The sequence below is a fragment of the Poecilia mexicana genome, unplaced genomic scaffold, assembly GCF_051168715.1.
Source record: "Poecilia mexicana isolate PSO_F unplaced genomic scaffold, ASM5116871v1 scaffold_5, whole genome shotgun sequence".
Lineage (NCBI taxonomy): Eukaryota > Metazoa > Chordata > Actinopteri > Cyprinodontiformes > Poeciliidae > Poecilia > Poecilia mexicana.
The window spans coordinates 18496899-18521789 of NW_028263374.1; the positions used below are offsets into that span (position 1 = coordinate 18496899).

The 24891-nt window shown below is 38.9% G+C and overlaps 1 protein-coding gene across 1 annotated transcript in view; it reads right to left on the reverse strand.

The window, feature by feature from the left end:
* Nucleotides 1-23437, reverse strand: part of cacna2d2a (calcium voltage-gated channel auxiliary subunit alpha2delta 2a) — a 211460-nt gene extending 188023 nt beyond the window's left edge. Inside the window, exons 1-2 of the mRNA XM_088005686.1 lie at nt 22294-23437; nt 17572-17653 (exon numbers count right to left, since the gene is read on the reverse strand). Coding sequence (XP_087861812.1) covers nt 17572-17653; nt 22294-22409 — 198 coding nt within the window. The 5' untranslated portion in view covers nt 22410-23437. The remainder of the gene's footprint in view (nt 1-17571; nt 17654-22293) is intronic.
* Nucleotides 23438-24891: the final 1454 nt, after the last annotated feature.

Below are 24891 nucleotides of genomic sequence, written 5' to 3' on the forward strand. Positions count from 1 at the left end.
AGATAGAAGAAGCACAAAAGAGAAGGGGAATGAAAATGACAAATTTTTACAAATAAAAAGCTGCAGAGGTGTCAGAGTAATTTACTGCAACCAATTAATGCGCCTATATGGAGGCTTTGGGAGACAGTTTAATGGAGACCAGATACGTCAGAGATAAGGTCACAGAAACATTTTAAGATTTGTTACTTTATCAGTGAAGAGGTTGAATCTGTTGGAGGAACAAACAAAAACATTAACAGCAAAAGGGAAAAAGTCTTCTGGTCAACTAAACGTTTTGGTCTAGAAATATACGCAGCTTACTCTGCATCCTGAACACACCATGGTGGTGGCAGCATCATGCTGTGGGGATGCTTTTCTACAGAATCCCAGAAGCTAACTTTAGTTAAAGGGAAGCGAAGTGCTTCCTGTTGGAGCCAAAAAACGACGTAAAACTGGGACAGGTGAATGTGTCTAAACCTTACAGCAACAATGAAAATGAGTCAGATCAGCAAAAAGCAATAAATCAATTAATGGCACTATAAATAAAAACAAGCTCAATGATTTTTCTTTCTACCAAAAACTGGATGACAGAAGTCTTCAGTCTGGTGTTTTGGTCTCAACTAGATGCTTCTTTGAAGGAAAATTTAGTTTGCAGAAACTTCATAACTGATTTGTTATTTCTGTTGTTTTATTTTGAATATTTAAAATGTCTTCCAGTTCCTTTGTTAAATGTTCATTAGAATTTAAAGTTCATTGTTTTTTAAGAATGCGTTCTTATGCCGTTATTATTATATTACATGAAAATGGTTTTGAAACAATATTATCGTTTATCGCAATAATTTGTGGGACAAATTATCATTCAGCAAAATTTACTGTGGCAGGCTTAAGGATTATCTCCAACTAATCTGACTAAAGTTAAGCTATTTTCAAAAGAATAATTAGTTAAAATGTAATCAGCTTTTCAACTTTTCCATTTTACAATTTTTAAATGTGAAAAAGTTTAAGAGGTGTGAAAATTTTTGCTTTTAAGAGTCTCTGTTTGGATCTGCCATTTCCTGGGTGTCTAATCAGGGAGAAAGTGAGTCAGGCCTAATAAGAGCGGTCTAATGGAAATACAATTGACCCTCTTTACTCTGGAAAAACAAGACAGTTGCACTTTGTCCACACTTAAAACAGAGACAGCCAACATTTCCACTTCACCTGCACCCAGAGTACACTCGGCAGAAGCAAAAACTACTGAAAGATCCATATGCATCTCGGCTCGTTTGAAGTTTTATCTCCCCTCAGCGAAGGATGACGATTCGCTGCATCGCCAAACTTCATTTGTTCATTTCAATATGAATGGGCATGTAAGTTTGGTGCTGCTGGAGCGATGGGGATGTGAAATTGCGAATGGCATGCAGAGTGGCCTCGACACGCAGGGTTAATTCAAGCCCCCTTTGATGTCTGGCTGCGTGTGAAATGAGCTGCTGGTCCAGAGTTCACACAGGCGCTCTCCAGCACACACATCACCGTGCGGCATGTTCGAACCGTCACGCTGAACACTCAAAAGACCAATCGCACGAGGCCACGTAGCCCGAACCGCGCGGCGAGTGAAACCGGTTCATATTCCAAGTAACAAAAGTTTCTTCTGTCGTGTTTCAGTTGAGCAGCAAATCCATTGCACTCCTCGGGGTTTAACTCCTGAGCATCCCCAAACATTCACTCACATCGCATTCACATGACAATAGGAGCTAAGCTGCCTGTAGGCAATAACAGACTGCAGGCTTACGCACACAATACCTATGTATAGCAGATGGAGGAGCTATAGAGGAGCTGCAGTCAGGGTGAAATATTATCTGGCACACACCAAATGTATCTCTTTGCTAAATGTCATATTGTGAAACTGAGGTTATCTGCATAAAAACAAGAGACGAACCAGAGCGTACCATTGTTAAAACAAACAAAAGGTGCTGAACTCTAATAACCGTTTTTTGGGATAGAAAATATTTACGCTCATGTTACAAGCAGAGAAGCAATAACACAAAATTCAGCTTCTATTTGCAAATCTGGAACAAACTTCCAGAAAACTGCAAAACAGCCGAAACACTGAGTTCCTTTAAATCAAGACTAAAAGCTGCTGTTTAGAGTTGCTTTAGAACCTTAATAATATTGACCAAAATATCTGATGTGTGTGATTTTTGTCATGGCACTCATCAAAATATGTTTGTTAAACTGTACGCCGTTTTCTTTATAACTCTGTAAGTTTATGTTTTTATTGTGTGAAGCACCTTGAACCGCCTCGCTGCTGAAACGCTGTAAAACATTTGAAGATGGTTTAACTTGGAAATGAAAGTCCATCCGCTTGCCTGGAAAATTAATTTAAGTTAAACAGAAAATAGTTTTGGTTTTAATTCAGAAACTAAAGTTCATGAAGTTGATTTAACAAGAGACAAGTTGTCTAAATATTGTTTTGAAGTTCATTAATCTTGAATTGAGAGTTTTAATTTAATGCTGCAATTTAAACCAAATAATTATTTCACAATATGCAAGAAAAAGAACAGCTCTCACCTACTGAGACAGTTATTTTATTCACAATATCAAATTAAAATAACTACTTATTTTACTTTAGAATAATTTAAATTATTTTTCCAAATTGAATTAACAAAATTTCTGATCTGATCATGAATTTTATTAAAAATTAAATTGAATTGTTTAAAAACATTTATTGTGAAGGGGACATTATCCTCAAGCTTTAAAATAAACATTTACCCATCCACCTTAATAACTCAGGAGTCAGATCGATGTAACGCACTTCTGTCTCAGGAGGCAAAGAAAAGCCGCTAAGCATTCTGGGAAATAGTTCCCACTCCTGTCTTTTCTTCAGTTTTTGAAGTGCTAACATAAAAACTCTAGTTTATTCAACTCTTAATAAAAAGTTAACACAACTTAAGTTTATCTTTCACAAACACATTTAGGTTCAAAACTAAAACTCATTAAATTTATTTGACTTAAACAGTAGGATAAAGTAGACACAACTAAATGCGGTTCAAGTGTTTTACAGTGTACACAATCAAACTTTAATTTGATTTTTATTTGAACACCGTATATCTGTAATCATTACAAAATGTACAGCATCCTGAAATGAGATCAATAAAACTAATACTTGCCTTAACTGATAGGAGTCGTTCAGGTCTGGTGGCATTATAAAAAATTCAAACTCTGTGCCAGTGTCTTCATATATCTAATCACTTTGTGCTTGCTTAAGCAGCCCTGTCCTCTCACATTTTAATTTCATTAATTTGTTTTGACAGGCCGGTGCCAACACAGACAGAGGATCAGATCTGAAGTGATATAAGAAGCACCTTGGACAGATTTCAGCTCCAGGAACCTGTTCCTGGAACAAGGCGGCCATTTTTCTGGCGTATCAGATTTTACAGCTTTGGTAAAGGAGGTTTTACCGTTTTTAATCATGAACTATTAAATGATTTTCAAACTGGTTTCTCAGCATTTTCTTTAAGTTTTCTTTCAAGAAAACTTGAACCCAATTGAAAACCTCCTGGTTTTTCCACCAAATACTGATTTCTGAACTCTTCCTCAGTTAAAACATTGTTTATAAATGAATATTAACTTGTTTTCTTTGCATTATTTGAGCTCTACATCTTTTTTCCTTACTCTGACCATTTCTCATTGTCTGCAAATAAAAACTAAATATTTGCTTGTTGTCAGAAGTTCATAGGATAAAGAACAAAGTTCATTTTACTCAAACATAAACCTATAAAAAGTTAAATCAGAGAAACCGATCATTTTAAGTGCTCTCTTAATTTCTCCATCACAGAATGTGCAGATCTGTTTGGGTTTAAACATGCAGCACACACCGATGCATGCAGCGTGTAAATGTAGGTTTACAAATCTATTCAAACAAAACAGCCAAAGGGGAAAAGATAAATTAGTCCAAGCTGAATGTAAAATGAAGGAGGTTGATGGGAGTGTGGAGGAAGAGGAAGGTTCACCTCCACCCTTTACTGGGAGAAGAGCAAACAAGCCAGAGGCCATCAGGAGACCAGCGTTAAAACATTTGGCTTACAGAGACTGCTCTCAAAGGCAGAGGAGAGTCCTCTCTGCCTACATGGTGAAAATTCAAACACTTTGCTAAGTCTTAAACAGAATCGGTGCTCTTAAGAACCACCCACCACTGAGGGAAGCCAATTAAAGTTATTCAGAGCTGTGACCAATCAATGGCAGACAAGAGCAGGTGGAGGTGGAGGGGGAGAAGAAGACAAAACCTCAGAGTAAAACCCAAAACCATAAAAAAGTCTCTTTTACACAAACAGAAACAATAGGAATATATAAATACACAAGCGATCAAAACGGGAAACAAACGTCACGGCAGCCGAGCAGAAACGCCCCCTCTGCAGTGAAATGAATAAAACACTTCACACCTGGAATTTTCTAGGGCATCACGCCACTCCACATTACCACTGCAACCCACACAGGTAACTGCACCCCGTTGTTTCCCTCCGTCAGGCACGCACAGCACCAACGACTCCCGGAAACATCAAACAAGATGGCAAGTGGAAATGACACACGCATGTGAACACATATACTCCTGAAATATCTGAAGGAATACATGGAGATGAGGAGAAGAGAACTGCAGCGTCTGCAGAAACACTGAAGGGGCTGGAGCTTCAGCTGAGCCCTAATCCTGTTTTGACACGTAATGCTACATTGTCTCCTTTAAAACAAGCGCTTGGCCTTTTTTCCTCCCCTAAAAGCCACACGGACGCACTGGCTTTTTGTTTTCCTTGAACTCATCAAAGCAGCAATTAGCAACGCAAATGCAGTAACCAAACGTCGCCACAGTGAGAGTCTGCTCTGCTCTGCTAGAGCTGAACTCTGGTTGTTTCCTTAATTCAGAGCAATTTTAAGATATTTCAGCCACCAGAAACACAAACAGAAATGTTCTATAAAATCTCTGATCATTTATGGAGAGAAAACATGTTACAGTCAGCGCTGTGTTTCCAAGATCTGAATTATTCGTCTCATTCAGCTGACTGACCAATAAACACAGGAATGTAAAATATATTGTTTTATTTGAGTGATATCACAAAAAATCTGAAATTACAAGAAAATCTAACAATTTTTCTAAGAATGTTCTGGTGCAAACGGAAAACAAGGTAACCAGAGTGCATGCAAAAGAAAAACAAAGGGGATTAGATGCCTAATATAAGAAAAAATAATGTAAAAACAAAAAATAAATGTAGTTAAATATAATCCAATGTTAAATTAAGCATGAGATTTGAACAGTACGATATTATCAAGTATTAACTCAAGAATAGCTTTTTATTTTAAACAAACAACTGTTTGATTGTTTGATTGATTGATTGATTGATTGATTGATTGATTGATTGATTGATTGATTGATTGATTGATTGATTGATTGATTGATTGCACGCGTTACCTGTCAGCTGGCTGAAAGCGGAGCCCAACACTTTTCCCAACCTTATAAAATCAGAAATTGGGAAATAAAAAAATTAAAAATTAAAAAACAGTCACAGTCTGGAAACAACTTGAGGACCATCAGTCACTCTTCTTAAGATACCAAAGCTTTCAAAGTACTGTTTTATTAATTAAAAATAATAGAGTTAGTAGGTATTTAGGCAAGGATTTTATTTAAAATAAAATAAATTAAATTAAGTAAGTTAGCAGTTAGAGTATTTGTTGCCTTTTGTTTGAAAAAAAGTAATTATATCATCTTTTACACATTTGTTGTCATCTGTGGCAATTACATAGCCATTTTACAATAATCAGACAAATACAAAAGGCAAAAGTAAAGATTGCAACAGATGCTTTTGCCTGTGTCATGAAACTTGGATGAATTAGCATAATGTGAAGCCAGGGACAGAGCAATGGCATTATACAATGCAGTTCTTTCAAAACCATCACATTTTCATTGCAAAGCCATTTTGGAATAATTCCTTCAACACCAACTCGTGGTTATCTGCATGCAGGGCTGCACTCTGCAGATATATGTATTTTCATTTATATAAACACCGCACACCAGTGCCAAGTCATCAAGCCGGGGAGCTGAGGAATCCTTGTAACCTTCCCCGGTGTCAGAAAACCAATAAAAAGGCAGAAAAATAAATACGGAGGGTTTGTGTACCCTTCTGTTGGGCTGTCAGCCCAGGGGAGTCTGGGCTGGGTGTAATGGTGTTGACTGGCTCCCGCACTCTTTAACGTGGAGCCGATAACTGGCTTTATGCGGCGCCGACGCCCGCCATTATTTTGTTGTGTGCTCGTTTTTTACAGGTTGGTGTGAATACGCAGCGAATGGCACACAAACAAAGACAGACCTGCGTTCTAAACAAATAAAAGCTGGATCGGTAGCAGAGCATGCCTAAGCTTTTACAACCCTGACGTGAAACCATCAGACTGACAGGATGTCTGCGTGCGGGCCGAGCCAGACTGCAGGAAGCCCCACAACGACTGGCGAAGCGTTTGCAGCCGCATCAGCGTAACATAATTAGTTATTTGCTCTCTTGATTTGGGATCGTTTTGGAGCCATTCCTCGTTTGGCACGTTTTAAAATGTTGCTTTTAACTCACATTTAAAATTAATTTACAACAACTCGCAGACCCCTCTACTCACTTCACAGTGTGAAATCCAGCAAAAAGCCTTGCCATCACCTTTTACAGGAGCTGTGCGATTAGAGCGGTTTCCTGCTAAATTCATTAATATTTCCTTTTATTAACTGCACATTCGCTGACAGACAAAAAAACTGAAAATAAAAAGCCCAGAAAATTAGCAACCTGTCAAATATTTTTTTATGTAATATTTGGTTTTAAAAATTCTGTGTGCAAGTGTTGTAGGGTATACTGATTTGACCTTGTTAATATTAGATCCAATTGTTTTGATCATCTGCATTCCTCTTCTGCTCTCCATGAAGAAGGTTTGACTAGCCGACCGGCCCTCCATGTCTTCAAATAACAAGTTTTATTTGAAGATTGTTACCAATTCACCAACTTCTCTGCTATATTTAGCAACATTTCAGCCAAAAGAACAAAAATCTGAATCGGCTGGTTGGGCTTTTTAAAGATCGATAATCGCTGATGAGCCAGAAAACTGCAACCAGTGCATCTCTATTAAACCTACAGCCAGATATAGCGCTCTCTGTGATTAGGAATCCTAAAGACAAAAGAGAGGGGCAGGCAAATGTGCTTTCTGAGCGGTAGGAGATTGTAACTGAAAGCAAAGGAATCCACCTCTCTTGTCTTTCCTTTGTTATTTAATCCGTGTTAATAGACGTCAACTCTGACATAATAGAAAGGCTTAGATCAAAGCACATGTATGTTAGAATGGCCCAGTCAAAGTCTGGACCCAAACTAAACTTTGAGGCTGTGAGTATGTTTGAACGTTGGTGTTCAGAGGTGATCTCCATCCAATCTGACGGAGCTTGAAATATTTTGTAATAAATGGACAAAACGTAAAGCAAAACTGCTGGAGCGGCATTAACAGTGAAAAGTGGATGTACAAAGTATTGATTCAGGGATGAACACAAAGATATGCCAAACCTTGAATTTTGAAAAAACATGCATCATTTTGCTGTTATGCTTTAGTCCATCACATAAAATCCTTACAAATTAAAGTTTGAGGCTGTGACTTGACAAAGCGGCAAAAAGTTAAAATGGTATTAAAACTTTTCATCAATGTTTATGTAAAGGAAAAGAGGTTTTCCATTCAGTTTTTTGTAAACATCAAATTGCTCAGTGGAAGCTATTAACTATTTATCCCTTTCAACTTAAAAAAAAAAGGAGCACAGAGAAGATGACGAACTGAACAGATAAAGTAGTGACTAAGGGTTGCAGGAAGGAAGCCAGAGCCTCAGCGACGAAGCTGAAATAGCCTGTGATGTTTCACATAAACAGATAACTTAAGTGTCAGGGTCCAAACCAGAAGATAGAAGAGGAGAAATCAGAGAGAGAGAGTCACCAAATCTTCTCCCTCTCTCCTTTAAAGGCAACGTCTAACTCCTCTCTCCTTGCTTTTATCAAAAGGAGCTCTTAGCAGTAGCCAGCTCATTAACAGTGCTCTGAAAAAACGCTTGGACTCTTACAGATTTACTGCTCACTTTATATATTTTCTTTTATTGAAGAAAAAATGTTACCACAACCAGCAAGACCCCATGTTAAGAAGTAATTGCCCAACTAAATTCAGTGATTCTTTGCTGCAGCAACACTTGGCAGCAACAAACAAGTGTTTGCAATAACTGGAAGTGAGTCTCTGAAATCGCTCTGGAGGAGATTTGACTCATTCTTCTCTGCAAAACTGCTTTAAAGGAGCATTACTATGTATTTTCCCTGCATGTAGTGTCATTTTACACCACTATAAAATACCTGTGTTACCTCCAGTTCTTATGAAAATGCTGCAAATATCAAACTATACATATAAATATATGAACCCCTTCTAGACTGAACGTGTTGACGGCACAGTTTCACAAGCTAAATTTGCTTTACCGTAATTCCACAACACTTTGCACTATCTGAAACATTTCAATGCTGTGTTATTACGGTAATTTCTCTCCTGCCGTAGAAGGGTGCATGTAACGAGACACTCTTTTAATAGACGGTAAATTGCAAAAATAAGTTGATAGATATTGAATGTTCCCGTTCTTATGGAGAAATGGGTAAATATATTCACTCACAGGACATTTAAAGGACTTTGTACAATTAAAATGAACAGAAACATCCAGGTGGAGATTTGAAACTTATGGTTAAAGAGGTGAATAGAGAACCCAGAAACTGTACTCAAGTGAAAAAGTAGCAATCAAAGAAATTACTAAAGAGTAACATAGTACTTAGTAACTGATCAAATTATCATTCTTTTATTATTCAAAATTTTTTTAATCAGATGGACCAGAATATAAAGTTAATTGGACATTTTGGTATTTTAAGGACCAAAATGACAATAATTAATATAAGTAACAAAAAATGACAAAATCAGGCAAAAGAAATTGTTTCCAAATCAGTTTCTTTCAGTAAAAAACATTTGAAACTGTAATAAAAACTGCAGGTGTGTCTGTGTCTGGTGAATTTTGGTTAAAACATGTTTGTTTTTCATTCAATCGGAAGAGAATCCAGAAATTTCACTCCATAGTAAAAATACTTCATAGTAAAATTACTTAAGTAAAAAGAGTATTTGCAAAAATACTCCTCTAAGTACATTTATCCTCAAGTATCTGAGTAACTGTAACTAGTTGCTATCCAACTCTGTACATGTAATTTGACTCTGTCGTATTTGACACCTTGAAATTGGTCTCCGTCTCTTTAAGAATCCCTTTCTCCATGCCGTCCATTGATGCCGTTTAAAACCTTTTTAAGGAGCGTTTTAGGTTATAGTTTGTATAATAAGCTCAGCAAATGTTCCACAAGGTGCTTGTGAATTGTTGCTGCCGCTAGTCTGGAGGAGCCGAGTGGGAAATGTGGAAATTTCTCAAACATGCGCTAAAGAATCAAAGTCACACATCAACTTGTTATGTTTGCAAAATGCCTCCCTTTTGACTTTATTTTTGCAGCACTGTATGCATGTCCACACAGAGACAGATGAGCAGGCAGGGTTAGAGCTGACATCACTTTCAGGAAAAGAGCAAGGGTCTGTGGGCAGAAAGCAGGAGCGATGATGTCTGGCAGAGCAGACTGGGCATTTGAGACAGATTATTGGAAAACTCTGCAGTCAGCGATACTGTATAAATCCACCAGTGCACTTTATGGAGTTATCTGTTTGTTGGGGCCGACTGCGGTGGCTGGGAGCAACACAGAGGAGCAACAAGAGACATCAGAAATTGTCTGCAGCCTACATCTAACGTCGCCCTCCAGCAGCAGCTACATACCTGCGGTGATCAAATGGAACAAGATGCCTCGGCAAAACAAACAAAAAAAAAGACCTGCTGCTCAGAAGCACACACACACACACACACACCAACGCAGACAGACGACATACATGTCATGAGCATGCACGACGCCTGGCAGCACTGGAGGCGAGAAGGTCTGTGCAAAGCCGAGATAAACCTTGAGCCAGCATGTGGTCAGCAGGCCAACTGATGTGGTGCTGACAAAGATACGGAGCGAAGGGGGGAAAGTGACAGAAAGAGAGCAGAAATACGGAGCAGACGAAGCTCATGCAAACACCGAGCAAACGCTGAAAGCATCTTTTGGCAATCTGTCTCCCCTTCACATCGATTGAGAAGCCACTCTCAGGTTTCATCCAGAGCAACAAACACGTAGATGACGAAGCATGGCAGCGGAGCAGACACACCCTAACAGAGCCGAGCCGTCAGCCTGGAACCGAGGAGTTCAGGATCCGTCCTCTTCTGCAGCTTAAATTATTCATGCTGACTAGACGCTTCCCATTGAAATGAATTTCAGTTTCACTTGGACTGATCGTTTTAAACATGTTTAACAGTCGTGCTCTGCTAAAACCGTGGAAATCGCCCTGACACTATGAGCCCGTCTGTTTGTGAAAAGTGCAGGTTTTATGAAATGTAAGCGGAGAATTCGGCTCAGGATATTTACTCATAAACTTTACTTTAGCAGTTCACAATCTCTCAGAGGGAAACGTCGCCATTTGTTCAAACTGCGGCACATTCTCAAGCATTTCAGGCTAAAGGAGTTTAGCCTGAAATGCTCATCGTGTTTGTTAAGTTTAATCCTCTTTTTCTTGTGTTTTAAATTGTTAGCATGCTGAACATTTTAACCAACAACTAATTTGCATTAAAAATTTGTCTGAATTTCCAACAGAAAATATAAATAGTAGAAAATATATATATTTTTAAATTACTTATAAAGCATGACCTGGTCTAATTTTAAAAATACTTTATGCTCTGATATTTAGGAAACCACAATATTATGACCAGTTGTTTTTATTTTCAGTGAAACAGCTAGTGTTACAGCTAAAATTCAATCACTACTTTAAAGGTAATTATTAAAACAATAAAATAATAATGATAATAATGCATCATTATCAAACACTTATCAATTTAAAGTAGGTCTTATTTATGTAAAAGCTGCAAAATACTACAAATATTGGTGAATTTTGCTTGTTTCTTTGAATTTATCTTCTACATTTTTAATCCATTTTATTTTATTCTGATTTCGTCTTTGCCCTGAAAGGACAACAACAATTTTGTAGGACATGAACAAAATTAAATGATTGTTAAAATTAAATTAAAAGAAAAAAAGAGTTAAATATTACTTCATAAAACTTTAGTAACCTGAAAAACTGGTGTTAGCTTAAAAAATCAGTAAAGTTTATTTATAAAGCATTTTTTACAGACATAAAATCACAAAGTGCTGTGCAGCAGAAATCAACCTTAAAACTAGACAAAGCATAAAACAAAACATAGCAGGTTGTCTCTAGTATTTCGTTCAGACAACTAACACATGCTAAGTCTTGTCTTTCTAAAGATTTTACAAAAACACAACTTCTTTTGTTCTATTTTAATTAGAGGAGAGCTTCAGGCCTTGACCATCGACTGAATCTTTTATGCAACTCTTTCCTCTGTAAACCTTAAAACGGAAACATTAAAATCAGAATCTAAAAGAGCATCTACTTACACAAATCAAGCTTATAAATATGAAATATGGAGCGTTTTTACATATTTATTTTCCTCCTTTCTTCTGAGTGACATCCTTTAATACGCTTTCTTCATTCATTCCTGTTATTGTCTTTCATGCACTCCAGTGTTGTGGTTTGACAAAACACTAACCATTCATGAAAAAGGAAAAAATCAAACAATTCCCATTTTGGAGCCAGGAACCAGTAACTGCTCTGCATTTTCACCTAAAATAACACAAAATATGCTAATAATAAAACGCCGATTACTGGACTAATCTGATTGTTGAAGCTTAGTCTGTATCTCTGATAAAGCATCGCTAATGACAGCTTACGAGTGTGGGCGCACTATTGTGAATGTGCCTCAGGATATGAAAACAATGGAAGTGTCCGTCAGCGCCTCTCATCTCCGCGTTCTGCAGCACATCAAACCCAGCAGCTCAACAAGACGAGCAAGATAAGGGCCGTAAGCAGCTTCTGCGCGCTCACATTTGAGTTTATCCGTCTGAGGAAGTTTGACACACATGAGCATCCGTCTCACTTGTCAAGCCATCGCTCAGTGCCCCCCCATCACCTTCCAAAATGCCCACCTCCTCGGCTCCCGGTCGCCCACTCGCCTCGTCTATCTGAGCGCCACGTTTCTCCATTTTGAAACGTCCACCTCCTCTACATCACTCACCCTCCGTCTCAACAATGAGAGCTTGACTTAACCTGTCTACAGTAAATTTGAGGGCGTTTAAAACTCATTTTGGACCAAAAATAAATAAATAAATCTAGAAATAATATAGTTATTTTTCTGATTCAGACCTCGGCCTCGCTCCCACATTCGTCCGCTACTGTGCTTGTCAGAAAAGATCACATCTCAACCAGGAGCGCGAACCGAGCACAGCGCAATACATCCAACTTGGCTCACTTGTGTCCCTCCATGTAAGACAAACCCAGAAATAATTTGCACACACTTTACTTTTTTTTTTTTTTTTTTTTTTGTCTCACATGAGAATAAACTGCGCATGAAAAGGATGGGGGCGCAGAGGGAGTCAATCTTGTTACGAGCCGGCGTAGCCCTGGGAAGATTTCTATCAGACACACGTAAAGAGAGAAGCATCCATTTAGAAAATGGCTTTTCTAGGCATGCTGGGCCATTTAGCACACCCTGTGACGACTCCTGTTTGGGGCAACGATAAATGTTCCTTCACACACAGTATGTGCACCCAGTCAGACCAGCACACACACACACACACACACACACACACACACACACACACACACACACACAGCCATATGGGCAGCCAACACAAGGCATCTCTGGTAGTAACACTTTTAGAGCGAGACAGGCTCCGTTGGGTTTGGCTAACGGACACAACCTCACACACTTGTTGACTCGGTTGGTTTAAATACGAGGAACTTCACGTTTACAGGGCGCTGAACATCGAGTCGGTACTCAGAACCAAGGAATCGGTTCACTTAAACATGAGAAACTACGTCCCACTTTTAGGAAAACCACAACTGAGAACCACAAAGAGCTTCCTAACAAAACCAAAGCAGCTTTAGAGTTAATGAGGATTAGTGATCAAAAAAGCTTCATCAAAATCTTGTTTCCATTTAAAAACTAAACATTATCAAGACGCATCATCAACTTTTAACATTTTGGTGTTTAAATTTATAAATCTGCATTTATTACTGGAAAAAGTGCCACTTCCTCTTAAATTGCATTCAGCGCTTATGTTTTAAATGTATCAAAGTTACAGATTTGCACCAATTGCAACTTTCCAGCCTGATTCTAACTTCAGATTGTTTTATTAAAAATTAATCCGCCCGTTTCTATTTTAGTTAATTTGGGTTCCTGTCTCTGAAAACGGAATAGTTTTATTTAATTATTGCAATTTACTGTGTGTAAGATTGCGAAGGACCTAACAAAGATGGAATATTTGTAATGAAAGCTGCATAAAAGCTCTGGTTTATAGTTATATGTGTGGCCTCTGGGATGAACTTTAAGTTAATATGGAGGTTTGTCAATATCCTTACTTATTCCATCAGGGATATGAATAATTGTGGACTTAATTGTAGATTTTAGCAGCAATAATAATCTGACTAATCTGCCTTGCTCTTCTATTTTTTACTTTAATATTCCTATCACAAGTCTTTTCTTCTCAGAAAAGCCCTAAAGCAACACATTTTGGGGGAAGCAAATGTCAGTTTGTTCCTCTCATCTATTCTACAAGAATCCAAAATTTTTTGCTAATGGTTGAGAAAACGTTTTCATGTTTCAAGCTAACAAAATGTTTTTAAAATGTCACCTGTTACCTTCCACATCTGCAGTCCAACATGTCCAAACCAGCAGCTTTTTTCACACCTTGTAGCTCAGAGATGCATGATTTCTATCGAACAGAGTCGAGACGCCTTCACCTTGAAGCCGTGTTACTTAGCCAGTCTACTCCTCAGCACTAATCAGCAGGAGAACTGAGAAAAATATTTACACACACTGTGAAAAGCAAACATTTTGACAGGTAAATTCTCCGCTCTTCTGTGTTTACACTGGATAAGTGCTAAAATCAACCTTGCTATATCAGACACTCGGAGCGTCTGCCTTATATCAACTAATGGTCATTACCCTTTCCACCGGGACGAGCTCCGTCCGCTCTCCTCCTCCTCTCTGGGATCCATCAATGTCGCCGCCATACGACCGGCTATTACACAACCCACTGTTACTGCTGGCATTAAAGCCACAGGCGTCGCACGGGCCCGATGAATCACACTCACCCAAACAGCAATAATGAAGCATTTATCTCAGGGTGCATTACAAACCCTGGAAGCATGGCAAATGTGCACATGGCAGAAGTACGATGAAACAGTGTCAATAACACGGCGCTGCACCATCTGCTCTGCCACAAGACACACATGTTACACAGAAACTGTGATACTGGAGACACAGTAAAACCAAATCTGCACTCCGGAGAGTCTGCCCATCTCATGAATTTTATTTGGTTCTCATGTGTTTTTATCTAAAAGAATAAAAAAAGTGGCAACACTTTATCTGAAGGGATGAGCATATGACTGACACGACACCGTCATAAACTGGATATAACATTCAAGACGGAGTCTTAATGAATGGTTATGACTGCTGTCATAAACATTGTAATGCAAGGCTGGCACTTTAGTGAACTGCATGGTTTAGTACAACTTTGCATTAAAAGTGTCATCATTTACCGAATGACACTTCATGACAGTCAGAACCATTCATAAAGACACATAACATGTTATAACATCTTTATTACATTGTCATGTCAGTCTTATACACACTCCTATGTTACCCAAACTGTTCCTCTTAAAGGAAAGCTAATCAAGTGTTTGTTTCCAGTTTCCATTTAAAGAGCAAATATTGATACATTTTAAATATAGAAAACATTAACATTTTAAAAGTTACGTCACTATCGGCCTTTCTGTTTGCGTTCAAAAATGTTATAATTCACTTTTCAGAAAAAAAAAACAGTCTCATAAGTGAACCTCTCTAACAGAAAATGCTTCCATATATGGATTGATGGCAGTGAATGTAACCATAGTTTGATGAATATTATCACTATGAGGCTAGACACATAAAGAAAATGTCTTATACTTAGCAGAAATGTGTTAATATTGATAACATAAAAAGGCTGCAGCGACCACCTTCACTGTGAAGATCATCTCTGCAGCAAACATGGATGATCTCTGAAGAAAATGTCTCCACTGAAAACTGTAACTGACCGATTGCCAATCTTTAAAAAGCCTGACCTGATGATTCCGATTTTGGCTGATACTGATTTTTTTTTTTGTCTGAAATGTTGCTAAATGTAGCAAGAAAGTTGCTGAGTTGGCAATGGAGGGGTGACTATTGTTAACTGCAGACATGACCTGGTAGCCGCTCTGTCAGTCAAACCTCTTAAAGGCAGAGCAGAAGAGGACAGTGGCTGATTTTTAGATCTTTCCTAATGTTGATAAGATCTGTGGATAAGATCGGCTTCACGTGTAAGCATCGGCCGATCACCAATTTCCCAAAATTAAGGAAATCGGCACCAATAAATTGGTGCACCCCGAGTTACAGGTACTGCATTTCCAACAGGAAGTCAACAGCCAGGCCAGCAAGGCAAATGAGAGCATGAAATAAAAAAATACACTTTCTTTTACAATGATTCTTAATTTTATGTGTTTTCTGAGCAAAAAAGATGTGACATTATTTCATGTGCTCACTCCTGTTTCTCCTTGTTTCATCCCAACAATTAGCTGCTCAGTCGCTGAGCCACTTAGATTTTAACGACCACACGTGAAGTTACCTTTAAGGCCAAATGAAATGACACAATTACTGCAGGCAGAGTTTGAGTAGCATGATAAGTTGTGCTGTAGTAGTAAATGTTTGCCACTGGAGTGCAACTAAATCCTAACAAGCAAAATCCACTCGTTATGTGGAGAAAAGTGAGACTTACACAGCCACTGAACGTCTAATGAAGAGTACTCCAGTGATAATTGTTTGCAGAAATAGGAAGAGCGGTATCCTTTTGAATCATGTCAACAATGCTGGTCAGAACTGGAGCAGAATGTCGGTATCTAACCCAAATGCTGCTGAAATGTCCATGTTTTAAGTCAGAGTTTTCCTACACATGGTTGAGGATTACATTCAGGTTGTTTACCTTAAAACAGTTTTAAATCCCTCAGTAGGGATCTGACTTGCTGGGAGTCAAACCTTCTGAACCGAGCCAGCAGTTCTTCTTCTTCCCAGAGAATAATTGTCACATCAATCTTTACTTTATGAACTTAAGCAGGAGACTTTGCCATCACAGCACAGCAGTTTTTAAAAAAAAAATTTGGCATGTTTTGATTTCTATAAAGGTTTACCTACCAGGCCTGTAGCGATACACTAATCTCACGATACAGTATAATATGCGATATTCTGCTCACAGTACGATATATATCATGATATTCAGCAAACGATACGATGTGACACATTTTTAAAATTTTCTGAAAGATTTTAGAGTGACAGAGTGATTTTGGTGACATTTTGTGGCCGTCTCATGGACTTGGGTTGAATTAAGTGAACTGATGGTGTAATCAATGTTGTTTTTGTTATACATGTGCTTTGTTTAAACATTAATTGTGTGGCTATGTGTATTTGGTTATGCAGAAAATGAAGCTTTTTGCCTTATTCACTTATATTAAGTAATGTAATTTATCTATTTCATTATTTAATTAACTGTAACCAGTTGTTTCATTACATGCCATTTCTAATGTACATGTGCAACTGGGTAAAAAATGTCATGTGTGATAGCTGTCGTGGATTTGACATAAAACGCAAAGATTTAATGTTTCGATACTCGCGGATGAAAAATCGATACTTTGAGGAATCTATAAAATTACACAGCCCAATACCTACTTTATGATTTCATCATGGAAATAAATCTAACTATCGTGAGCTGCAAACCTGAACATAATTTGTAATAAATTACACCTTTAAATCTAAATTTTGAATGTGTATTTCAGGTAAAGTTCAAATGCAGACACAGTTACTACATTCATCCCCAAAGCTATCCAGAAGCTCAGACAGTGCAATAAGAAGAGCAACAATCGCAAAACAAAAAGCACTGAAATTAAATTTAAGTTAAATTGAACCAGAAATCAAACTAATAAAAATTAGAGCTGAATGTCATATGTGCTAAAATAAGAGAATATTACAAGAGATTTACCAATCGATTGACTTTTATAAACGGTTCAAACACTGAAAGATCAGTTTTTTTGTGTTCACTAAATGCATCAGAACTTAAAACTCCCACCATTTTCTGTCGACTTATCATTAAATGAAAGACAATCTTATAAAAGTTAAAGGCATTTGCTTGTAAATAAAGATGAAAAAGTTTGTTGTTTTCTGCTTGATACTCACACACACACGCATTCATGTTGTACAACCAAGCCCAGAGGAATCTGATTAATAATGCAAGCAAACGCAGCTCGTCACATGTCTGCGTGACGTCAACTTACCGATCTCATCTGCTGAGCTCCGGTAACGTGCTGAAGAACCTTTTCCAGCTCCTTCTCAATGCGTCCGGCCCAGTGAATCATCCTGCAAAAAAACAAAAACCACAACACGTCCCTCAACATCTTCATCTGAACAGGTTCTCACACAGTTCTCTGTCACTACGGATGAATAAACGAGTGAGTGTCTGTCCCAGTGTGTTCTGCTGGAAAGCTGCCACAGTCTGTGCCAATGTTTCCAGATTCCTATCTGGACGAATCCTTGTCCTAATGTCCAACTTTCTCATCAGCACCTCCTTAGCCCATCAAATCCTGCACACATCTCTCTGGTTGGGCCTGGCAGGACCGGCGGCGACTGAGCCCGTCTTGGATCTTCAGTAATAAAATTGCTGGGGTCTGACAGAAGTGCACCCTAGGCAGGAGCTGATCTCCGTTAGACGGAGCCAAGTTGGGAATTAAGAGATCAAACGCCTGGAGCTCATCACTGTATATCTCTCGCAGAGCAACAAATGACTTAATGGAGCCAGATTTAGATCATTTTAAAGCAAAGGAACCAGCCTGGCAACCTGGATGTGAGCTGCTCAGCCCGCAAAACCGTTTAAAAGCTTTCAGCAATCAGATGGATAAACTCTGTCATGCGTTCACCGTCCAGCCACCGGCTGCCAACCTTTTGAAGATAACCAATCAGTCGCCTCAACGTCTCAACACAATGCGGTCGCTTGTCTGTTAATGCGATGACAGAAACAAATGTCATCTTCAAATGTCAGATTTGCTCAGAAGATGAGAAGGAAGAAGGCCGAGTTAACAGAATGCAGAAAATCGCCTTGCTGCCAAAAGTGGGGAGTGGGAAGCAACAGATCCAAACATGGAGGCGGTTTGTCTGTGTTTATCACACAAGTCATGGAGAAAACAAGAGGTCTTCAGAGTGAGAGTGTTTACTGTGAAAAGGCCAGAAAACAGGCAGGATGCTGCGAGTCCGGGGCAACACCTGGGTCAGACGATCTTTAATACGCTTTAGATCCAACAATCAATTAGTCAGACTGGATTTGCTAATTTTCCCATAATTACCTCTGAGTGATGGAAAACAGATCAAAACTAAGATCGACTACCATTTTCAGCCAACAAACGTGTCAACAAACCATCTGAGCCAGAAAAATCCTGATCTCTGAGTCTCTGCTTTAATTCATCATTAAATTAGTTATTTTTAAAAAAACAACTTCTTAAACTAGAAGGTCAGTTTAAAACATGAAAACTGCTGATCAAAATTAAAAGTGGTTTAAATGAATGAATGAAAAATGGCCAATTCTCCCAACTGTTTGGCTCTGATTATTGATTGGCAGGTCAATTATTGATGAATCAGATTTAATTAAATACATGAAAACTAAACATGCTTTTAATAAACATTTTATCATTCATTCATATTAGTTGAATTCAAAACAACTAATTGTGATCATGTGGTGCTGATATTGATTAATTTACAACACTTATCAATTTGGTCATGTTGATTATTAATCTCAAATATATGGTGGAAAACCAAATGAGTAGAAATGAGATGTTTATGAAATCCATCACAACTACAAACTCAACATTTTGGTCTAAAAACTCAACAAACAAGAACTTTGATCCACTTCCTGAATTTATGGTTAGGGGCGAGTTTTGAAAAAAAAAAAAATATTATGCAGTGTTGATTCAAAACAAATTTCTGAACATAAAACAAACATAAAAACAGAACCGACACAGAGACGTTTGCTCAGTAGAATTCAGTCAAATAGATTCAGTATCTATGATATATATTCAAATTTGATCAAAGAAATGAAATAATTCAGCCAAGTTGAGTTTACTCTTCAGATTTATAAAAAACTTTCTACAAGCACGTGGCGACAGTGGAAAGGAAAGCGCCATTATAACAAACTTTATAAGGAATGATGAGAGTAATTCTTTAACTTTCCACTGGATTCAAAACTCATACATCTATCATAGAAGCTGCAGATCATTTTTGTGCTGCAATCTATAAAATGAAACTCTGGAATTGGTCAAAATGGAAATCAGCAGGTCAGACTTTAAAGAAAACTGAAAACTCAGTGGCAATGCAGAAAAGTTTACATTTATAAATATCTAGCTGGCTAGAAAACTATTTTCATCCCTAATGCTATCCAGAAGCCCAAAATGAGCAAAATATTTAATAAAATGATCAATAATAATCTCAATATAAAGGGGGTGTTACATTAAAGCATTGAAATTAAATTTAAACCAGAAATCAAACTAATCAAGCTAGTAAAAACTGGAGCTATGTCCATGCATTAACCCACGTTGTAAGAAAGACAAAATAGAAATAAATACACAAATCAGCTTATTTGAGTTTTATAAATGGTTTAAAGTTCAGTTTTTTTCTGTTGGCTAAAAATGCCAATGAATGTGTCACCAACAGCCTGCACTTTAATAGACATGTTATAGCTAAATAAAATACATTCCTATGAAGGTTAAAGGCATTCAAGGCACAGCTGGATTAAAAACAAAAAGCCTGCCACGCTTTATTTTTCTCATTTAATTCTTGGATGAAAATCTCAGAAGAAGTTAAGATCCAAATTGGTCGGGAAAAGCTCGACTGCTGCATCTCCAACTACAGGGAGCATCTGAACCGCCGGGGGAAATAAGCAGTCAAGTAATATCTGTTAAAATGTTCCTTTATCATGACTTCTGAGTTTTACTGGTCTAAATCGAATGAGCAACACATCCTCCAGTCTCAGATGTGCAGAACTCCAACTACTGAGATATCAGGACACGGTTGTTTAGGAAATTATATGCACTACTGGGGCCCGATGAGGAACGCACGCCTTTAGACCTCGAGTGTAATGAAAGCTGTGATATCTTTCTTTAAAACAAAGAAGTTTTCATGGTTCAGCACATTAAAGCCGACTGCCTGCTCTCTGCCTCTTTCTAGTCTGATGTAGTTGTAGAAACGCCGCCATTTGTTCCCCTGCGTTTTTGATGTTTTTCCCCCAACACATGCTGATTTATGCCCGGCCCAACATTACGGAAAAGCAGAAAATGTGATGAAATGAGTTCGGATGGGAGACCTGTGTGCCGGCAACATGCTATCACTGTGTCCATTCTGCTGCGATGGATCTCATCACTCGCGCTGCCACACTCAAATATCTATTAGGGCAGGAGGTTGACTATTTTTTGATGTGTGGAAATAACATTTTGACAAGATTGCTGTTGATATTTTACCATCACTGGAAAGATTTACTTTCTGGGGAGGAAAAACTGCTATCAGAACCGATTTCTCCACATCATTTAAACATATAGAAACTGCTCCCTCCCTCTGCTAGAAACACACTGAAGTATAAACTGAAGCATTACCACAACGCAATCTGAGTTCTCAGAAAATGTGAGCACTGCTGGGAAATTAAGTTTGCCTTCAAAACAAATAAGAAACTCAGATAGGTTGGCTCAGAAGCTGCACACACACAGACACACACATGCTTCAATTATGTAGCAAATTCTGGCAAACGTAATGTGGGTGACCCAAAACCCAGTTTAAAAACCCCAAGAGGAAGCTGAATATAATACAGACTTAAACAAGGGCACCTCAGACCTGAAGGGAGGGAGGCATAAGATGTTTAAAAGAAAAAGGGAATCAACTCGGAAGCTCTTCACGCAACAATTGAATGACATAAATTTCCTGCACCACCTTTTTTCATTGGGCTCAAACAATCAAATCAGCGATCCAGCTAATCTGAGTCAATGGCACTGAAAGTCACCTTGGACATCAAACTAACAAACCCCTGGATATTTTCACCAGATAATCCAGCAGGATGCATCAGGAGTCACTTAAATATATTTTTATTTCTCTGACATCAGAAACACTTTCATCAAATGTCCTCCAGAGTTCAGCAGCTGATGCACTTTGAGGGATTATTACTGAGAAAAAGGAATAAATAAATCTAAAAAAATAAAAAAAAGGTATGTTGTGTTGGCATCAGTCACCTCAGAAACGTGGTAATTAGATTATGCTTTAATCAACCAATGTTCATCCTTCATTTTGTCAAGAAGTAAATTGGCTTTGCATTTAGCTCAGTTGTCGGAACTGTTTCCCAACAGGTGCGCTGCAAAAGTCAAGCTTCAGTTTTCCTGCTTCAGTTTCAGGTTTTACTGACAATAAACCATCATCTTCATGAAGAGCTGGCCTCATCAGAGCGCCTGATTTTCATAATATCCATGCATGTTGAGTTTCTGGTATAGTTTAAAACATCAGCTTTTACTTATACTCTGTTATTCCCACTGTGTGTGTGTGTGTGTGTGTGTGTGTGTGTGTGCGTGTGTGTGTGTGTGTGTGTGTGTGTGTGTGTGTGTATGTGTGTGCGTGTTATCCGGAGGACTTTAAAGCTTAGGTCGGATGTTCTCCCAAATGCAGAGTCAACCACACAAATTTCCATTTTCCATTTCATCTCCTTATTAATATTTCTCAAAATCCGCCTCCAGCACGTGTCTGTGCACCACGATGCCATATTTACAATTATTCTCAGCATCGGTATTAGATGTCTCTATATCACAGGACGCGTGGGGACTGATGTTGATCTCGCTGCATCAAACGGAGCATCAGGAAACATCAGATCCTGCGAGGTAAACTGCGCAGCGCACACAGCCTTGTTGGGGGCCACCTGTCCTACTTCAGCCCTCCCTCTCCCCTCCTACCCTTACACCTAAACAGCGCTTAGTACTTACGTGTAGTGCTGTGGGAAGTGGTGGGTCCCGGCTGTCGGTGTGGAGACGCATATAATAAGTACAGTTTGTACGGCGAAGAGGCAGAAAACGCCGATCGACTGCGCGCAGATCGCCATTTTCCATTAAATATTCAAGAAACTGGGAGAAATAAGAGAGAGTACCGGAAGGACAGACAGTCTCCCACTCTCTCTCTCTGTGTGTGTGTCTCTTGCAGCTGAGCTAAGAATAAACCGAGCTCCGGAGGAAAGTGAGCGGTACGAGGTGAACGGTCGCCGGACGCTTCTGGACACTTCAGCCCCGCGCTGTGAGGGGCTCCGCCGGAGGCGCACACGCCACGCAGAAATTTGGCACCAAAATAAATGATGATAGAAGCAGAGTCAGGAGGCGAGGATCGGGGGAAAAGATGCTCAGCCGCTGTTGCTGATGTGCCCGCCTGGCTGCTGCCTGTTCGCGCACTCGCTGTCCTCCCTCCCCTCTCTCTTTCTCTCTCTCTCTCTCTCCCAGCTAAAGCGCACATTCGCTCCCTTTTTTCTCCTCCGTCTTCTCCAGTGCAACAACAGCCATACACGGTGAAGCTCAAAGCGCCGCCACTGTTCCCCATTACGCTTTCAAAATAAAACCATTTGTAGTTTCTGGTGCAAAACGTCGCACTAAAGTGACTGCGCGCAGCCCATTGCGCACTGCTTTTCCCAGAGAATGTTTTTAAAACAACTTAATCCTTTCCTCTAAATTATGATGATGTTAAATTTGACTGCGCACTTATTTTACAACATTAAATGCGCAAAGCGAGTTTGAGAATTGCGTCTTTTGTTGACTCAGCTTTGACCTCAGTTTTTTTTTTAAATTAATATTTTATTTTGTAGGTCTAACTTCCTGTGTTCCACCCTCTGGCTCACTTGATTCATCTTTTGGCACATCAGAGGTCCTTCCTCCTTCACCAAGCGGCCAGTTCCTGTGCGCTAGACGGGGGCGCGCATCAGGCCACCTCCTCCTGACATTCCCCTCCTCTTCCTCCCCCTGTGCCTTCTTCACAAACTCTGGATTAGAGGCAGAAATCAAGGCTTTATTTTGCTAATTAGAGGCTCGACTCTGGAGGGGCCCGTTGTATTAACTGGAGTGTAAACATTCAGCAATCACAGGCTGATCCGCAACTACATTTGTTCTACTTATTGTCGCATCTGGTCCAGTGAACGAGTTTGAATGGATGCAAAGAGAATTAATAACGTTATTTTGGAGCTGAATGCGAATGTTTCATTCTTTTAAAAGGAGGAGATTTGTGTTGAACGGATGAGCACAGCTCACATGTTTGGAGTGCCTATAGTCAGGCCTGTCACAATAAGCGATAAGTCAATTAATGATAAATTAAAACAAATCAATATCCATTTTCAAAGATTTTTATCTTTCTACCAAAACCCAGATGACAAAACTCTTCAGTCTGGTGTTTTGGTTTCAACTAGATCTTTTTTTGAAGGATCATTTTATTTACATAGACATCACAATTCGTTGTATTTATTTCTGTTTTGTTTATTTTTTTAATGTCTTGTGTTAAATATTCATTAGAATTTAAAGTTGATTAATCTTTGAGAATGTGTTATTGCATTAATAAGCCTTTACTATTATATTACTTGAAAATAATCTCAAAAACAACAATATTATCGTTTATCGCGATAACTTCTGGGACAATTTATCGTCCAGCCAAATTTGGCCGACCTATAGTTCATTCTGCCATTTTACTACACAAATAGAGCAGGAGAAAATTATCCATAAGGGGAAAATATTTTCAACATTTTTGCAACTGAACCTTTAAAAAGTTTCCCAAGGGTTTGTACACAACACCCCTCAACTGTGAACGGTTTTTGGAGGAGCTTTCATCTTCAAGTCTTTTTAGATATGTCTGGACCAGCTTTGTCCATCTGGATAGACTGGATTTAGGTCTGGACTTTGACTGGGCCATTATTCTATCCTTTAATTGAAATTATGAACCTTGTCCAGGATCCTGTGCGTCGTGACACGTCGTGTTTCACATCCAGGCCAAATGCTACATTTTGTTCCCCAATCAGAGCATCTTTTATTTCCTGGGTCCGTTGCGTCCACCAATTTCTTCTCATCATTGTCAAGGTTAGTTTTTTGACCCAGATGCAGAAACCACTGTGAGAGCGTAGTAAGGTTTGGACATTTATTAAATAAATAACAGGAATCTGTTTTGGCAAGGTCAGTTCGTCTGAAAGGATGAGAGGAAGAGATGTTAGCGAAGCGGCAGGAATAATGGAGGAAATGTTCTGAGGATGAGATCAGAGCCGGCTTATGAGAGGTAACAGCGCAGAGGTGGAAGATCCTGTTGGTTCAGAGGTAAGTGAAGTTGTTGATCCAGAGGAGATGCATCACCTGCTTGTTGTCAGGTGATGTGTGGGAGAGGAATTCACAGGTAGACGGAGCTGCAGGCAACGACCAGAGGCTGAGCTTCTTACAGGGAAATATGGAGACTTTGGTGTTGGTTTAATGGACACTGGAGATGTGGAGGAAGCAGAAAGCAGAAAGCTTCAGAAAGTAAGGATGTGTTTTGGATAGATGGTTAATTTTCTTCAGTTTGGGAGATCG